The sequence below is a fragment of the Hevea brasiliensis genome, unplaced genomic scaffold, assembly GCF_030052815.1.
Source record: "Hevea brasiliensis isolate MT/VB/25A 57/8 unplaced genomic scaffold, ASM3005281v1 Scaf115, whole genome shotgun sequence".
Classification (NCBI taxonomy): Eukaryota; Viridiplantae; Streptophyta; class Magnoliopsida; order Malpighiales; family Euphorbiaceae; genus Hevea; species Hevea brasiliensis.
This window is the reverse complement of record NW_026614603.1, coordinates 86,725-102,784: the sequence shown is the minus strand read 5'-3', so window position 1 is coordinate 102,784 and position 16,060 is coordinate 86,725. Positions and strand designations below refer to the sequence as shown.

Sequence of the window (16,060 nt, the reverse complement as noted above, 5' to 3'; positions counted from 1 at the left end):
AGTAGCGAACCAGCCAACCACCCACCGTGTGCGCATTACGCACCGGGCTCCCCTAATGCTTAAAATGCGCAGCGCAATGCAGCTCAGTGATGAGTGATGACGAGCCAGAGCCTCACTTGCAAATCAGTTTCCGTTTGTTGTTACTTTGACTTTTTCACAGTTGAGTGAGTGAGAAAGACTTTTACCGCGATCTTCTGTTCTTCATTTCTGTATCATATTAATAATTAATAAAATAATAATAATTAATAATAAATTATTATTATTATGGTTGAGTTCCTGTAACGGTCTTTCTCCATAGTAGATCTCAGCTAACAGGAATCATTTTGTAATGAGTGCTGAAAATTTTTTCTTTTTTTCCGGTTTGGTGATTTTTGAAAATTTTTTTGAAGGAAATTGAAGACAATCATCTCATGAATTTTCACTAAATGGGTTGCGTCTACTCTCGAGGCTGCATCGGCGAGGTGTGTGTACCCAGAGACCCCAGAGTCAAGCAGCAGCAGCAGCAACAACAACAACAACAACAGGCCCAGACCTTGCAGAGTAGCCAAAATGCGAGAGGGACTGATTTGCCTGTCTTCTCGCCGCCGTCGTCTTCTCCGGAATCAGAAACTCGTGACCAAATTAACCAGTTGAGCTTGACTCGAGACCCTGAACTTGGTATCACCAGACTTTCTAGGGTTTCCTCTCAGTTCCTTCCTCCAGATGGATCTAGGACAGTAAAGGTCCCATCGGCCAACTACGAATTGAGATACTCGTATTTGTCGCAGCGAGGTTACTACCCCGATGCACTCGATAAGGCTAATCAGGACAGTTTCTGTATCCACACTCCTTTTGGGTCGAGTCCAGACGATCATTTCTTTGGGGTCTTTGATGGGCATGGAGAATTTGGGGCCCAGTGCTCCCAATTCGTGAAGCGGAAGCTGTGTGAGAATCTGCTGAGGGGCACCAAGTTTCACGTAGACGCCGTGGAGGCTTGTCATTCGGCGTTTTTGACAACCAATTCGCAGTTGCAAGCTGATAGTTTGGATGATAGCATGAGCGGTACTACGGCGATCACTGTGTTGGTCAGGGGAAGGACGATATACGTGGCTAATTCGGGAGATTCTAGAGCTGTTATAGCCGAGCGGAGAGGGAATGAGATTGCTGCTGTTGATTTGTCTATTGATCAAACTCCTTTTAGAGCTGATGAGCTGGAGAGGGTCAAGCTTTGTGGTGCAAGAGTGCTTACTTTGGATCAGATTGAGGGTTTAAAGAATCCAGATGTGCAGTGTTGGGGAAATGAGGAGGATGATGATGGTGATCCTCCGAGATTGTGGGTCCAAAATGGGATGTATCCCGGAACTGCGTTTACAAGGAGTATTGGGGATTCCATTGCTGAGACAATTGGTGTTGTGTCTAATCCTGAAATTGTTGTTTTTGAGCTTACCCCTCATCATCCTTTCTTTGTGCTTGCTAGTGATGGGGTCTTTGAGTTCCTCTCAAGCCAAAATGTGGTTGAGATGGTAAGGTATCTTCTTTCTTTTTAATGTCTAATTTTTTTTTAAACAGCATTGTTTGCCGTTCATTTTTTTTCAATTAGCAATAGAAGCAATGTAATCCATAAATTTTCATTGACCTCTGACTATAAATAGTATTACTAAAATATTCACTGAATTGTGATGAGGATTTCATGATGGGAGATTTAGAAAGAAATTGGAGTTTGATATTGCGGATGATAGTTAGGAGATGTTAGTGAAGTTGAGAAATTGCAGGCACAAGCTGGAGCGGGATAAGCGCAATGATTTTAACCAAGAATGAATCATGTAATCCTGGTAGTCGAGCATCCTTGATGTTTGAGAAGTATATTGTGTTGTGTTTGGGTAGGTGGGGATTTGAAATGAAAGGATATATAGTTTAAATTATTTAAATGAAGTTTGTAATATATAGACTCTGCTTGATTGGATTGATTCGTGAATTTGGATGAATAATTGTTTGAGGTTGAATTTGAAATACCTTTGTGTAATTTAAACACACCATTTTACATTTGGTTGAAAAGTTCAAATTCAAGTTCTTTATCCAAACACAACCTAAAAGTTGGCATTTATTTTTACTCGACATAAACGAAAAATTAAATCTTCTATAAAAATGAGAATGTGCAATTTTAATTAATAAACAAAAAAAAGTTCAAAAAATTTTAGGGTCTAGTAGATTGCTCATCCAAAATTATATGCCAAAGTTGTAAAAGACAATCACAGAAACTAATAGATTGATGTATGATTCCTGTGTATCATATATCTGCATGCTGCTGTTTTTGACTTCAATTAACTGATATTTGAATATAGTTTGGCTCCTCTTCTGCTTGCTGCTTCTTGTAAGTATGGTTTACCCATGAAAAGATTGCCAAATAAGCATCTTAAACAGTTTCAGGCCACAACATGTGATGGCCTCTTCAATAGATTGTTGTATCAGCTGTTGTACATCTTTAATTTGAACTAACTGTTATACATCTTCAATAGGTTGGCTTATCAGCTGTTATATGTCTTTAGTTTGGAGTTTCTGTAATATACTTCTCACGCTTTTTCTATTCATTTTCTTTTCTTCCATGTTTCATTTATTTTGAAGGGTAATATCTTTTTTTTTCCCCCTCCAGGTTGAAAAATATAAAGATCCACGGGATGCTTGTGCCGCAATTGTAGCTGAATCTTATCGACTTTGGCTACAGTACGAAACTCGTACCGATGACATCACTGTGATAGTTGTGCATGTTGATGGACTAACTGATGTAAGTGAACTTCTTGCTTATATCTATATATTTTTACTTGATTCATTTTTCCTCAATTGGTGGTCATCTGAACTCTCCCGTTCCTTTTTTTTTTCTTCTCTTTCTCAGAGTGCTGTTGGTCAATCAACAGGTCCAGGTTCCTTCTTACGACCCCCTATTCCTCAAGTTGTAGAGGTGACAGGGTCAGAATCTCCTTCAACCTTTAGCTGGAACTCTAGGAACCATCGTGTGAGGCATGATTTATCTCGGGCTCGGCTTCGTGCAATTGAGAGTTCACTTGAGAATGGGAAAATTTGGGTTCCTCCCTCTCCAGCCCATAGGAAAACTTGGGAAGAAGAAGTAAATATTCTCTTATATATGTATTGTGTCTGCTTCAGCATAAACTTGTGGCACATTTCTGTCAAAGTGTTCTTTCTTGGAATTTTCATGTTTGCTAAGACCATGAATGTTCATATGCCTACAGGCGCACATCGAGAGGGCATTGCATGACCACTTCCTTTTCAGAAAGCTTACTGATTCTCAGTGCCATGTTTTGTTGGATTGCATGCAAAGAGTTGAAGTCCAGCCAGGAGAAGTTGTAGTTAAACAGGTTACTCCATTCCCTGCTTTCCTGTTTAATAATTTAAGTTGCTTACTTTATTAGGATTCTTTAACTGATACCTGGCGTTGATGACACTGATCAAAGGTCAGCAAAAGCTAGGAAAAAAAATAACGGCCTACAACCAAGTCTGTTTGGTCAAAAAGATGTGTAAATGTGTTGCTTAATAGGAACATGTAAATTTAAAAGAACCTCAGTGCTGGGCTCATGTTCTGAAACACTATAAGCATGAAAGACTTACATAGTCGGCACCTGAATCAGAAAATTTGAATCCAAAGTATAAGCTGACTGCAACCTTTGCTGGTAATTTTTAATCCATGCATATGCAGATGTAAATAGAGTAAACAACTTCTGTTTAATACTGATATTATATTCCCAAGGCTGAATTAAACATTACCATCTTTATAATATACACAGTAGAAAACCCATGTACAGTTGACATAAATTTGAATTGAATGTTAATCCACATAATACGTGGGCTTATGATTTGTGATATAATTAAAGGCGTTTATTCTTCTTGCATGACATTATGGGTAGAGTTTTATTGCTAAGTGTAGAATTTTATTGATAATTTTAATTGGCAGGGTGGTGAAGGTGATTGCTTTTATGTTGTTGGTAGTGGAGAATTTGAGGTCTTTGCCACCCAGGTTTGTTTTTCTGTTACTTGATTAAATTGTCAATATTGCCATTCATTTGTGAGAGCAACCGATTGACTTTTGACCACTTATATGATGGCAGGAAGAGAAAAATGGAGAGGTGCCAAAGGTTTTGCAGCGTTATACAGCAGAGAAGTTATCATCCTTTGGAGAGCTGGCACTGATGTGAGTTGTCTACCATTTTTTCTTTTATGATATATATTGTTGTAAAACAATTTTGCTAGTAGTTTCCATAAGTGAAAATATGTCTTCCCTGTTTGAAATTGGCATATGAGTCAACCAGGCACAGAAATAATTGATCTCTGATAGCAAAATGATCATTAAACCTCAAAAATTATTTTGTAAATTACAGTAAACACTTCAAGGGAAAAACTCCTTCCATGTTCTTGTTCATGTGTGACTAAGTATTTTGTTCGAGGTCTGATTGCATTCTCCTCATGTAAAATATCTTCTTTTTTTGCTTGATTTGATGCTTCCTTTTTTATTCCATTATGATCTTTCTTATACATGGCAATGTAGGTACAATAAGCCACTTCAGGCCTCTGTACGTGCTGTAACAAGTGGAACACTATGGGCTTTAAAGAGAGAAGATTTTCGTGGAATTCTGATGTCAGAATTTTCTAATTTGTCATCCCTGAAGTTGCTACGTACTGTGGATCTTCTTTCCAGATTGACAATCTTGCAGCTCAGTCACATTGCTGATTCTCTTTCTGAAGTTTCCTTCTCAGATGGACAGACAATAGTTGATGGGGTAAAACTCATTCCCTAAAAGAGTATATGCTTCTGTAACTCCATTTTTTAAGTAATTGTTCAGCATGAATTTGCAGAGTGAGGGGCCCTCTGCGTTGTACATCATCCAGAGGGGACAAGTGAGACTCACTTTTGACGCACACATATTAGGTAGCCCAAATGTTGGAAGTCTGAAGTCTGACAATCAAAAAGAGGATAATAATCTGATGAGTGGTAAAATGCTCTCATTGGAAAAGACAGAGGGTAGCTATTTTGGTGAGTGGGTGCTTCTGGGTGAAGATATTGGTTCATTAAGTGCAGTTGCTGTGGGTGATTGCATGTGTTCCATCTTAACAAAGGAAAATTTTGATTCAGTAGTTGGCCCTTTGACAAAGCTTTCACAGGATGTTGAAAAGTATGTTATTATCTCGATTAGAGTGTTTTTTCTTGTTTATTTTTGCATTCAAACTTTTCTGTGGGTGAATTGGAGCTTTTTATTTGCCTAATTATACTTTTTATTTTACTTTATAAGATCATTTTATTCTTTGGATAAAAAATATTTCATATCCCTGATATCACTGATTGGTATCATTTAGGTCAGGGGGTTCATCTTCAGATTTTTCCAAGGAATCTATGGAAAGTACTGATATTTCAGCTTCTCTCAAAGTTCGCCTCTTTGATCTGGTAAAGGTGCTCTGTCTTGTCTGTAGTTATGTTGCCTAGATCTTATGCTGCAAAGTGAGCTATTTCGCATATGGTCTAATAATGTTTTCCATGTAGGAATGGAGGACTTGTTTGTATAGCACTGACTGCAGTGAGATTGGACTTGTACTTTTGAAGGACTCAGGTTAGTTTTACTTTATTTGTGCATATGTAAGTATGTATATGCGCGCAAACAGGAGATACACTGCAGTATTTTGTTATCAAAAAAGTTGCTCTTTTCATTGGTTGGCTTACTTCACAGCGTAATAGACTTTTTGTGTGTTAGGGATCAGGATATCTTATTATTCAGGAACTTTTGTTATTACTTATAGTTGCATGGAAATATGTTGATGAATATCAGATGTGCTATCAAACTAACATGGATGAAATGCTTCTTTATGGATCTGTTGGTTGTCAGAAAATTTGCTTAGTTTGAAAAGGTTTTCAAAGCAGAAGATCAAGAGGCTGGGAAAGGAGGCACAAGTTTTGAAAGAGAAGAATCTAATAAAGAGTATGAATCCTTCAGCTTGTGTGCCTCAGGTTCTATGTACTTGTGCAGATAGAACACATGCTGGCATTTTGTTGAATGCATGCTTGGCTTGTCCTTTGGCTTCAATTCTTCACACTGCACTTGATGAACCATCTGCACGGTTTTGTGCTGCCTCTGTTGTTATTGCTTTAGAAGATTTACACAAGGTTTGTTGCCTAGTGTTTCTTCTTTTACTCCAATTGTTGAATTTGCCTTTCTTACTTAATTATAACAAATTTTTACCCTATATCCACATTTTTTGGTTATTCAGAATGGTGTTCTCTACAGAGGTGTGTCCCCTGATGTCTTAATGTTGGACCAAAAAGGATTTTTACAGGTTTGTTCTCTTAGCTGTTACCATGTTCCTAAAATTAACCTCATGCAGCCATAGAAGGATATAGTCTGCCCATCCATTTAATCTTGGAGGGCAAATTGCTTGAAATTATGCTCAGTTGTTATACTCTGCTGCATTGTAGCTAGTAGACTTCAGATTTGGGAAAAAGTTGTCTGGCGAGAGAACATTTACAATTTGTGGAATGGCAGATTCTTTGGCTCCAGAGATAGTCCAGGGAAAAGGGCATGGTCTTCCTGCTGACTGGTAATATCATTCATGTTCAATCTTTAGTTGACCAACTGTTTTATTTAGCTTGCAGGAAGAATCAGTAATTAATTGGTAAAACCTGTACTTTTACCTCTTCTGTTAATAAAATGTTAACTTGGTGTTAACTTAAGGTTGTTCATGCAATTAGTCCCTAAACTTTAACCTTTCTGTCAGTTTGGTCCTTACACTTTTGATTGCACCAATATTGTCTCTACACTTTGCATAAATCTCCAATTTCTTACCCTATCTATATATTGTTCATTCTCGTCTCTCCTCTCCTTATCTCCCTCTCTCTCTCAATTAATTTTTGAAGAGAAAATTTTCCTATCTTCTCTTTTGATTTCTCTCCTATCCCTGGCTCCCTCTCCCTCATTTATTTTTCAGAGAGAGATGAGAGGGAGGGAGACTGCCCTCGTGAACTTGATTGTTTTAATAGGTTAGCTGCTATCATTAATAAGAGAAATGGGAATTTGTTGAAGCAGTACTTGAAGGTTTGCTTGCTTTAACCTGCATGTGCTGGTGGTTTTGTTAATTAAATTTCCCCTATTTTCTATGAAAGCATTGTTGAAATTTCTGCTGCCACCTGAATAAAGTTTTGTTGGAAAATTTGCAGGTGGGCATTGGGAGTCTTGATCTACTTCATGCTGCAAGGTGAAATGCCATTTGGGTCATGGAGAGAAAGTGAGCTTGATACTTATGCAAAGATTGCAAAAGGACAAATAACTCTTCCCCCTACTTTTAGCCTTGAAGCCGCAGATCTCATCACAAAGGTTCTGTTGCAGCTATTTCCTCCAATTTCTTTTTTCCTTATATTGGAATATTTTTCCATTCTATAAAACGTTATAACATAACACATATTTACTTTTGTATAACTTACTCAGTTGCTTGAGGTTGATGAAGATAAAAGACTTGGATGCCTAGGCCCTGATTCCGTCAAAAGTCACCCATGGTTTGCTGGTATTGACTGGGAGGGGATTAGAGATGGAAGCTTTCATGTTCCTCATGATATAACCTTTCGTATCACCCAACATTTGGAAAGTCATCCTGACGACTGCACTCTTCCTTTAGCCTCCCCATCCCGAGAGGTAGATGATCTTAATGTTCCTGAATGGCTTGACGACTGGTAGAAGAAGAATGATTGATATTTTCTGGTGGGTGGAATTGCTCCGTTGCAAGACGACTTTTGTCCTTTTTAGCACAATTAGAGCCTAGGGGACTTGATGGATTGAAAAAAGAAAAAGAAAAATGAAGAGCAAGCTGCAGGTCTTAGTTCGCTTGGAATTCTATATATTCTTTTGTCATAAATTCATGATACCATTGGCGGATTATCTCATGTGGGTAGTAATTGGACTAACCGATTCAACAGAGAGGTCAGTTAATATATATATATATATATATATATATATATATATATATATATATATATATGAAATTTAATCCTTTTTTGGTGTATTTTCTTTCTTTTGTAAATGCGTATATATGTAAATGAGTGAGGGTTTCTTTTCTTCTAGAAATGAAATTCTAGCTTTACACCATACGGCTGCCGGTAGTAATTTGATTGGCTCAGCCAAAATGGCTTGTAAACTTTTAGTATATTTTTTTTCCCGTTTACATTATTGGTTCGGTAGACATGTGGCTTGTATTTCCTTGTTTGAGAGCTGTTATGTGGATAACCTCAATGGTTGGAAAAATGAACTCGGAAAATTTATCTTTTGAATATCCATGGTGTCATGCATTTGTTAACTTTTGCCTTTATCCTCGTGAGCTCCTCTCTCAAATGAAGATTTGCCTTTAGGGGTCTCAGTGGTGGCTGCCTTGTGTTGATAATGATAACTAGTTGGGCCAAGCAAACAGATATATCGAATTCTAGTTTCCAAATTACTATGATATTTTATAAATTTTTTTATTAGTATTTAAAAAGATTCATAATACATCATTTTTCTTTAGAGTTTTCTTTTCCAATTTGACGTTATATCTCTTACATCCTTTATATACTAATTTTCACCTTTTTTTAATAAATAGAATTACAACATAAAGCTGAAGATGCAACCCCATGAGATGATGATAGATTCAATGACTAAGCTTAGTGGGAGATAATCCAACTGATGAGAACTCACTAGTAAAGATGAAGCATAGCTAACCAATCAGTCTGCACAAAAATTAATTCCCCTAAAAATGTGAACCGCTTAAACTTTTCAAACGCAAGATTGCAAATCCACCATCCTCTCAATTATAGAGATAACAGTGAGATTGTCACAATCAAGAATGATATCGCCTCAATTATAGGGACAACATATCCCCTCAATTATAGAGATTGTCACAATCAAGAATGGTATTTCGAATTTCCAGGTCTCAAGCCACATGGAGCCCTTCCAACACAACTCAAAACACTGTTCCTATTACTTAATTGGGGTGGTTTATTAAGCATTGTTAATGAGAAACATATATTTTTTTTAAATATATTAATTAAAAAATATTAAAAAATAATTTAAAATTTAATTTAACAAGTTATAATTATTAAAAGACGGAAATAACAAAAACAATTTTTGCCAAATAGACACTAATATTATAGATAAAACCCCATTTTCAACTACGATAGCTATCTCATAAAATACCTCTTTCAAAAGCCTGATGGGTCTAATGATGAAAAAAAACATCAGTGTTCACCTTAACCTGGAAGGAGGATCCAATGGGCTCACGTCGCAAAACTTGCGAGGAATTACTCTATTTATTAGAACTATTAATTTTTTTCTAGCAAGAATATTTTTTATATATATTTGTATTTTTTTATATATATAATTTTTTTTATTTTTATTTATAATAAAATATTATCATAATATTATAATATTATATTTAATTATTTTAATTAAAATATTAATTTTAATGTTTTTTAATTAATTATATAATTACAAATATTTATTAATTTAAAATTATTATATTTTTTTATTGAATCATATTTTATAAAATTGATGTGTTATACATGATAATAACTTAACTATAAATTTAAATGTAATATAATAATAAGATTTAAAAGTATAAATTAGAATAAGAGGTTTTAAAATTAAAATAAATTAATAATAAATGCAAGTTAGCTCACTGAATTAAATTTGTTAAACTTTATTATTTTAATTTTTTTAATAAGTCTGATTTGCCTTTTTTTTTAATTAAAAATAATGTCAACTTATAATTAAATTAATATGAAAGAAAATTATTTATAATGTAATACCTCTACTTTTTAAATAATTATTTATATGTAAATATTAGTATTTTATTGTTTTAAATATTTTGAGAATTTTTTAAAAATTTCTGAATTTTTAGAATTGGGTTTGATTTTCCAAAAATACTAAACTTTGATGATTTTTAAAAATTAATTTAAAGTCTATGTGGCAAAAATAAAAATATATTTGGACTCTACAAAAATTTTTGAGTTTTTTAGAATTTTTTTGAAATTTTTGGCCCTTGTTTTTTGTCACAAGGCAGAGTAAAAATTTAATTTTTTGGTATTTCAAATCGGACTGACTAAATCGAACCCTACTTGGTCAGATCAGTTGAACCGGACTGGCCTCTTCCCTTTTTCCCCTCCCCTCTCCCCCGTCGCGCCTGCTGCCCTCCCTTCCCTCTCCTTTTTCTCTCTCCTCTCTCCTCCCCTCACCGGCCAACCACCAACCAAGCCTTCCCCGGTCGCCAGCGCACCTCCAGGACGTCTCCCAGCCGCCGGCCGACACACCAGCTAGCTGAAAAATCACGCCAAAGCTTCCCCTGTGCACCACGCCATTTCGGCTTCCAAGGCCAATTCCGGCCACCAATTGGATCGGGTCTTGTCCCAAACATTATCTACAACTCGAGAGCTTTCTATAGATACCAAGAATATCTAAATCCATCGAGCGATTTGTCTAATTTTTATTCGAAAAGTTTTAGTCTATATTTATTTTTGAGCTAAATTTCTCACAAATCGTGAACCCCACGAAAAATTCGAGAATACTGGAGTGCTTCCATCAACAAGAATTTTGCGGCAGTATCCATTTCAAAATTTTTTTACATGGTTTTTCAGTGGGTCCCACGGAACTTTACAATATTTTTTTGAGCATTAAATGAGCTTAATAAATTTCATAAAAATTATGTACTAACCCCCGTATTATGGGCTTCACGTAGGTACATTCAATTCATAGAAATTCGACTGTCGATCACGTCTACATTTTCGGGTCGGACAGACAGGCGGTCGAAACTACTTCAGAACTGAGTCAAGATTATGAGTTACCCCACCATTTTCAAACGTCCTGGATACATTTCTAGTATCAGAATTGGCTTAGGTAAGCTCGAACCCTAAGTTTCCTTAATTATTTAGTTTTGAGTTTAGATTACAAATCCATAAAATATTCGTCGATAGTTATAAAATTATAATTCCTTTTGTATTAGCTTAGTAATATTTCTAAGGGCAGCGGGGCAAAATTTTAGAATTTTTAGAGCTCATTTGTGTAGTTTTGCAAAAAGAGTTAGTTGTAGGGACTAAATTATAAGTTTTCAGATTTGTAGTTGTTGACTGTTTAGATTAGTCCATGAGGGGCCATGTGATGTGATTGAGATATGGTTGTGTGACTTGTGAATATAGAAGTATATTTTTGAGCCATTTTGCAAGTTGGATATGTTCTAAGTATTGGGAAAATTCTGTCGAATTTTTGGCACAACTTAGGGTGTCTTTGGTTCTTTTTAAACTTGTATAGAGTCAATTATATTAAATAATTGTAATGTAATTATCAGGTGAGCCGGAACAGCCTTTCTCCTCCGCCCAGCCACCACAGTGATCTCGATTTTATGTCTATGAGTAAAATATTAATTTTAATTATAATTTCAATATTATATATATTCAAGGCATGCTCAGGCATCACTTATAAATATATATTTACATATTTAAATACAAGGCACACTTTATATTGCATTTTTAATTGATAAAATGAATATGGATGTTGTTTTATGGTAATTTGGAGGTGTGTGTGGTGATATTAGATATGGGCAGGACGGGTAGACGTGACTGAAGTTTAACTCGCTAGGACCCGATCCTATTGTGGTTAAGACGGGGTAGGCACGGCTCGAGTTGATCTCGTTGGCTCCCGCTTTTGGACTATTAAGAGAAAGTCCAGCTTGAGATGTACTCGCTGGCAGAGGTTGGATTTAAGAGAGCTATTTAGGGGATCAGCTCTTATATATATATATATATATATATATATATATATATATATATATATATATATATATATATATATATTATTTGAACATTATATGGGTGTGTGAGTACCCCAAATTACCTTCTTGTTGTCTATGATGTGACTTGTATGAAATCTTTAAAGGTGTTGCATCCCATCCCTTAGTGCACTAGCCTTAGATAGCTATAGGAATTGTACTTAAAATCAGTATTTTACTTTTTAAGTCGAGCGCTTACTTCTATTCACCTTATTTTTTAGAATACAGGAGATTTCTTGTTGAGTTTTAACCTGCCTCTCTCATTCGCAGGTCATTTAGTAACATCTGTTATGTTTTGTATAACTTTACTAAATTCTAGATCTCCGCATATGCTAAAAGTATTTTATTTGATTTGGGTCTATAATATAATGCCATGTTGGATTTGTAAATCTATTAAATGCATGTATGATTGGATTGGATGAGGAAGCTGAGCTCTCATTTGATTTTATGACATGATGAGTATGTGGAGGGTGAGCTGAGCTCCCCAAATTGATATATATATATTGTGCTTACAGGTCAGATGAGTAAAAAACTCCCTATTAGGTGGTTCATGTTATGGGCGGACTTTATCTAATTGATTTCTTAAAATTAGGCTCAATATGGGCTTTAGGATTGGGTTAAGTAATAGTTAGGTTTACTATAAGCCTATGGGGTTTTAGATTGGCCCGGGTCCTAGTATTGGTCTGGCACATGAGATTGGGTCATGACATTTAAAATTAAAAAATTGGATAATTTTTAAAATATATTTTATACTTAATTACATTATCATTATAAAATTTTCATTTTCATTATGGTGATATCTTGAAATTTTATATTATCATATTATTTAATACAAATAATTTTAAAACCTATTTAATATATTTAATAAGTATTTTTATTTTTTAAATTATAGATTTTATTATATATGTTATAAATACATTATAAATTACAATATAAATATAAATTTAATTATGTATTCTTAATTAATTCATAATAATTATATAATAAATACTCTTAAATAGTCAAATTGTTAAATTATTTTTTTTCATATTTTCTTTTCATTTTTATTGTTTTAAAAAATTTAAAACATAATAACTTAAAATTAATATTAAGATGAGCATAACTTCTCACATAAATATATAAAAAAATATAATTAGATTATTTTTTATAACCAATGACAGTCAAGATCAACAACTTAGTTAAAATTGACTAATAAATTAAAAAAAATGTTCATGCACATAAGGATATAAAGAAAATGTAATTAACTTACATTTAAACTAAGTAGACCTTAGAAAATTAAAATCTAATATAATCACATATAAAATGTACTTTATTTATGTAAAAATGATATTAATCATCTAAATATTATTGGATACATTACTATTAAACATGAAAAAAAAAATCAATTTATCTTAACCTATACAAATATCATTCAATTAGTGAAGATATTGGTTTCATTTGATAGAATGGCAATAATAACAAAATTCTAGTAATTATATTTACGTGCAACAACTCTCATAAGAATGATATTTGCGACATGCAAAAATACAAAAATTTAAAGACATATAAATACATTTTACCTTTTGGAGAAAAAAAAGACATACAAAAATATAGCAAAGAAAAGAAAAGAAATCATATTGTACGTCAAAATTAATTAAGCTTGAATATTATTACAAGAAAATAGAGTATTTAAATGTAAAAGTTATTGATTACTTATTTTTTTTTTTTATAAAAAGTTATAAATTTAAAACAAATAAAATATTTGTCACTAAACATGATTAAAATTTCATATATGTTCATACAAATGTATACAAATTTTTTATTTAATTAAATAGTTAATTTTTAAAAAATAATGTTATAATTATGTTAGTTAAATAGTAAATTTTAATAGTAATTTTATAATTTAATATTATGAACTTATAAATATTTAAAATAACTAATAAAATAAATTAATGTAAGTGAGATTTGGTATTTAAATTTATTTATTAATTTTATCATTAAACAATTTTTAATGAATTAATAATCTTTATAAAGTTAAGAATATAGAATTATAATACGATTTTTGAAATAAATAGAATTATTATTATTAAAATAATATTAAAATTCTAATTTATATTAATTATCGTAATATTAGTAATTAAAATTATTTACGTATTTAGCAATGAATAAGTCATCATTAAAAATTATTAACGATAAATTTATATTAAATATTTTTTAATTACTAAAAGTATTAGTAAAGGATAAATTGTTATTAAAAATTATTAGCGATAAATTTATATAAAATTATTTCTTCTTATTAAAAGTATTAGCAATAGATATATTATTACTAAAATAATTAGTGATAAATTTTTATCACTAATTTATGTTATTATGTTATTAACGGCAAATATCTGTCACTATAATTTTTTTATATTTTTATAAATAATAAAAATTATAAAAAATATTTTTAAAAATATAAATGTTTGCCTTCCATTTTTATATATTATTGTGGATGAATGTCAAGGTATCCATTCTACAAGATGACAATCTCCTTTCTACATTTACGTAATTTGTAATTGATGCCCTGATAGAAAATTGCAACATCTTCCAATTATATTTTCTTCCATGAAAACTACTAGACCATACAAAAATAAATAATGAAAAGATCCCTCGCGAATTTAGTCATTTTTGTGATAGGTTGGTGTGGTGAGCAAATAGGACCAATTAGAAGTGACGTGATCCGTAATGTCTTATTTCGTTTAAATAATTAGTAGGATTTAGCATTTTCCTTATTTATTTTTGATAAGCCAAAATTTTATTAAAAAGAAGAAGATTTCCTTATTTTTCTATTAGTTAATTATCAGAAATTTTGTTGTTTGTTATGACTTGAGGATATGATAGGCTGAAAGGTAGCTTCCTTTGTGCCATGCGAACTGTACGTGGTAGACTAGCAGTTGCACTAATTCTGTCCACCCATTTGGCTCTCTGGAAGTTGAAATTATTCCCTACCATTATTACCTGATAACGGATAAGTTTTAATAATTAATTGTGATGGATTTACATGCAATATTAAAAACATCATAAATAAAAATAATTGTATTTTAAATTTCTTTTTTCAAGAGTGGAATTTTATTATTAATTTTTTTAAAAAGAAAATTATTATATATTTAGTTTGATTTATTAGTGATCAGATATATTATTCACCTACCAGGTACCTGATTTGAGTCTTGTCCTTCTAAAAGGAAAGATTATTATGTACGAAGAAGAAAGAATATTTTCTCTGTGTTTGCAAATAGAGGAAATGACAGTGTCAGTAACTGAAAGTTCATCGCTGGCAAGGCATGTTGCCGTGTGCGCATTTCCATTCACCAGTTCACTCTCTTTTGCGTGGTGGTTAGACTAGCAAAGAAGCTCCTCAACTGTAGTTTTCTTTCCTCTGCACATGGAAGATCAAAGTTCATGATCTTGTCAACTCAAAGCAATACTAATATCAAAACCTATGTTGTGAAGAATGGCATGGCGGATCACTCAGAAGACCAAGTCCTAGATATCATTCCAGGGTCGCCTCCATCAATCTCTAAAGACTTCCACTATGAATTCATATTCCAGAGGAATCCCAGTCGTCCAGTTGTTCCACTTTTGTCATCGATGGCAAGAAAATTACCAAAAGCATTTGCATTGTATTAGTTGTATTATTATTTAAACAAGGAGTAATTGATTTGGACATGATTTGAATTATGAAAAACCCTAATTAATTAATGAATTGATTGCTTGATTGAAATATGAACAATCCTATTTAATTATCAAAACCTGAAACTGAAAGTGAGCTTCCTTATGCGCAGTGTGGTAGACTAGACGACTAGTAGTTGCACGGTTGCACCATTGTTCAGCCAGTTATTATTTTACTCCTCTGGCGGCTGGGGGCCACACAATTATAATTTCATAAACATTCATGGTAAATTATTGGAAATACATAAGCATTATGTTATTTCATAATATACAAGAGTTTATTTAATTAACTTGTTCAATATTTTCTCAAATTTAGAGACAAAGGAATTGGATGGAAAATCAGAGTAATATAATGATTTTTTTCTTACAATTACATTGCCAAACTTGCACCGACTCCACTTTATTTTCACCAAACTTATTCATTTTCCATACATCCAAACATAAAATCTAATTAATCAATAGGCTAATTATTAGGTACATCAGGAGTATTGAAAAATAGTACTTCCTCTCTCACAAAAAGTGAATATTTCTGTAGAGGGAATAGATCCCACATAATTAT

The 16,060-nt window shown here is 32.9% G+C and overlaps 1 protein-coding gene across 3 annotated transcripts in view; it reads left to right on the top strand.

The window, feature by feature from the left end:
• The window catches only part of LOC131176453 (protein phosphatase 2C and cyclic nucleotide-binding/kinase domain-containing protein-like), a 65,624-nt gene continuing 49,564 nt past the window's right edge, over positions 1-16,060 (top strand). Inside the window, exons 1-16 of one of the 3 annotated variants that reach the window (XM_058141509.1) lie at positions 1-159; positions 390-1,502; positions 2,630-2,761; positions 2,870-3,100; positions 3,225-3,350; positions 3,944-4,006; positions 4,098-4,180; positions 4,535-4,766; positions 4,843-5,159; positions 5,341-5,428; positions 5,525-5,591; positions 5,865-6,142; positions 6,247-6,312; positions 6,452-6,573; positions 7,190-7,346; positions 7,458-8,295. In XM_058141509.1, coding sequence (XP_057997492.1) covers positions 426-1,502; positions 2,630-2,761; positions 2,870-3,100; positions 3,225-3,350; positions 3,944-4,006; positions 4,098-4,180; positions 4,535-4,766; positions 4,843-5,159; positions 5,341-5,428; positions 5,525-5,591; positions 5,865-6,142; positions 6,247-6,312; positions 6,452-6,573; positions 7,190-7,346; positions 7,458-7,703 — 3,285 coding nt within the window. In that variant the 5' untranslated portion in view covers positions 1-159; positions 390-425 and the 3' untranslated portion in view covers positions 7,704-8,295. Of the gene's footprint in view, positions 165-236; positions 1,503-2,629; positions 2,762-2,869; positions 3,101-3,224; positions 3,351-3,943; positions 4,007-4,097; positions 4,181-4,534; positions 4,767-4,842; positions 5,160-5,340; positions 5,429-5,524; positions 5,592-5,864; positions 6,143-6,246; positions 6,313-6,451; positions 6,574-7,189; positions 7,347-7,457; positions 8,296-16,060 lie in introns of those variants that run through there. The other 2 variants (XM_058141508.1, XM_058141510.1) reach the window with 2 other exon arrangements.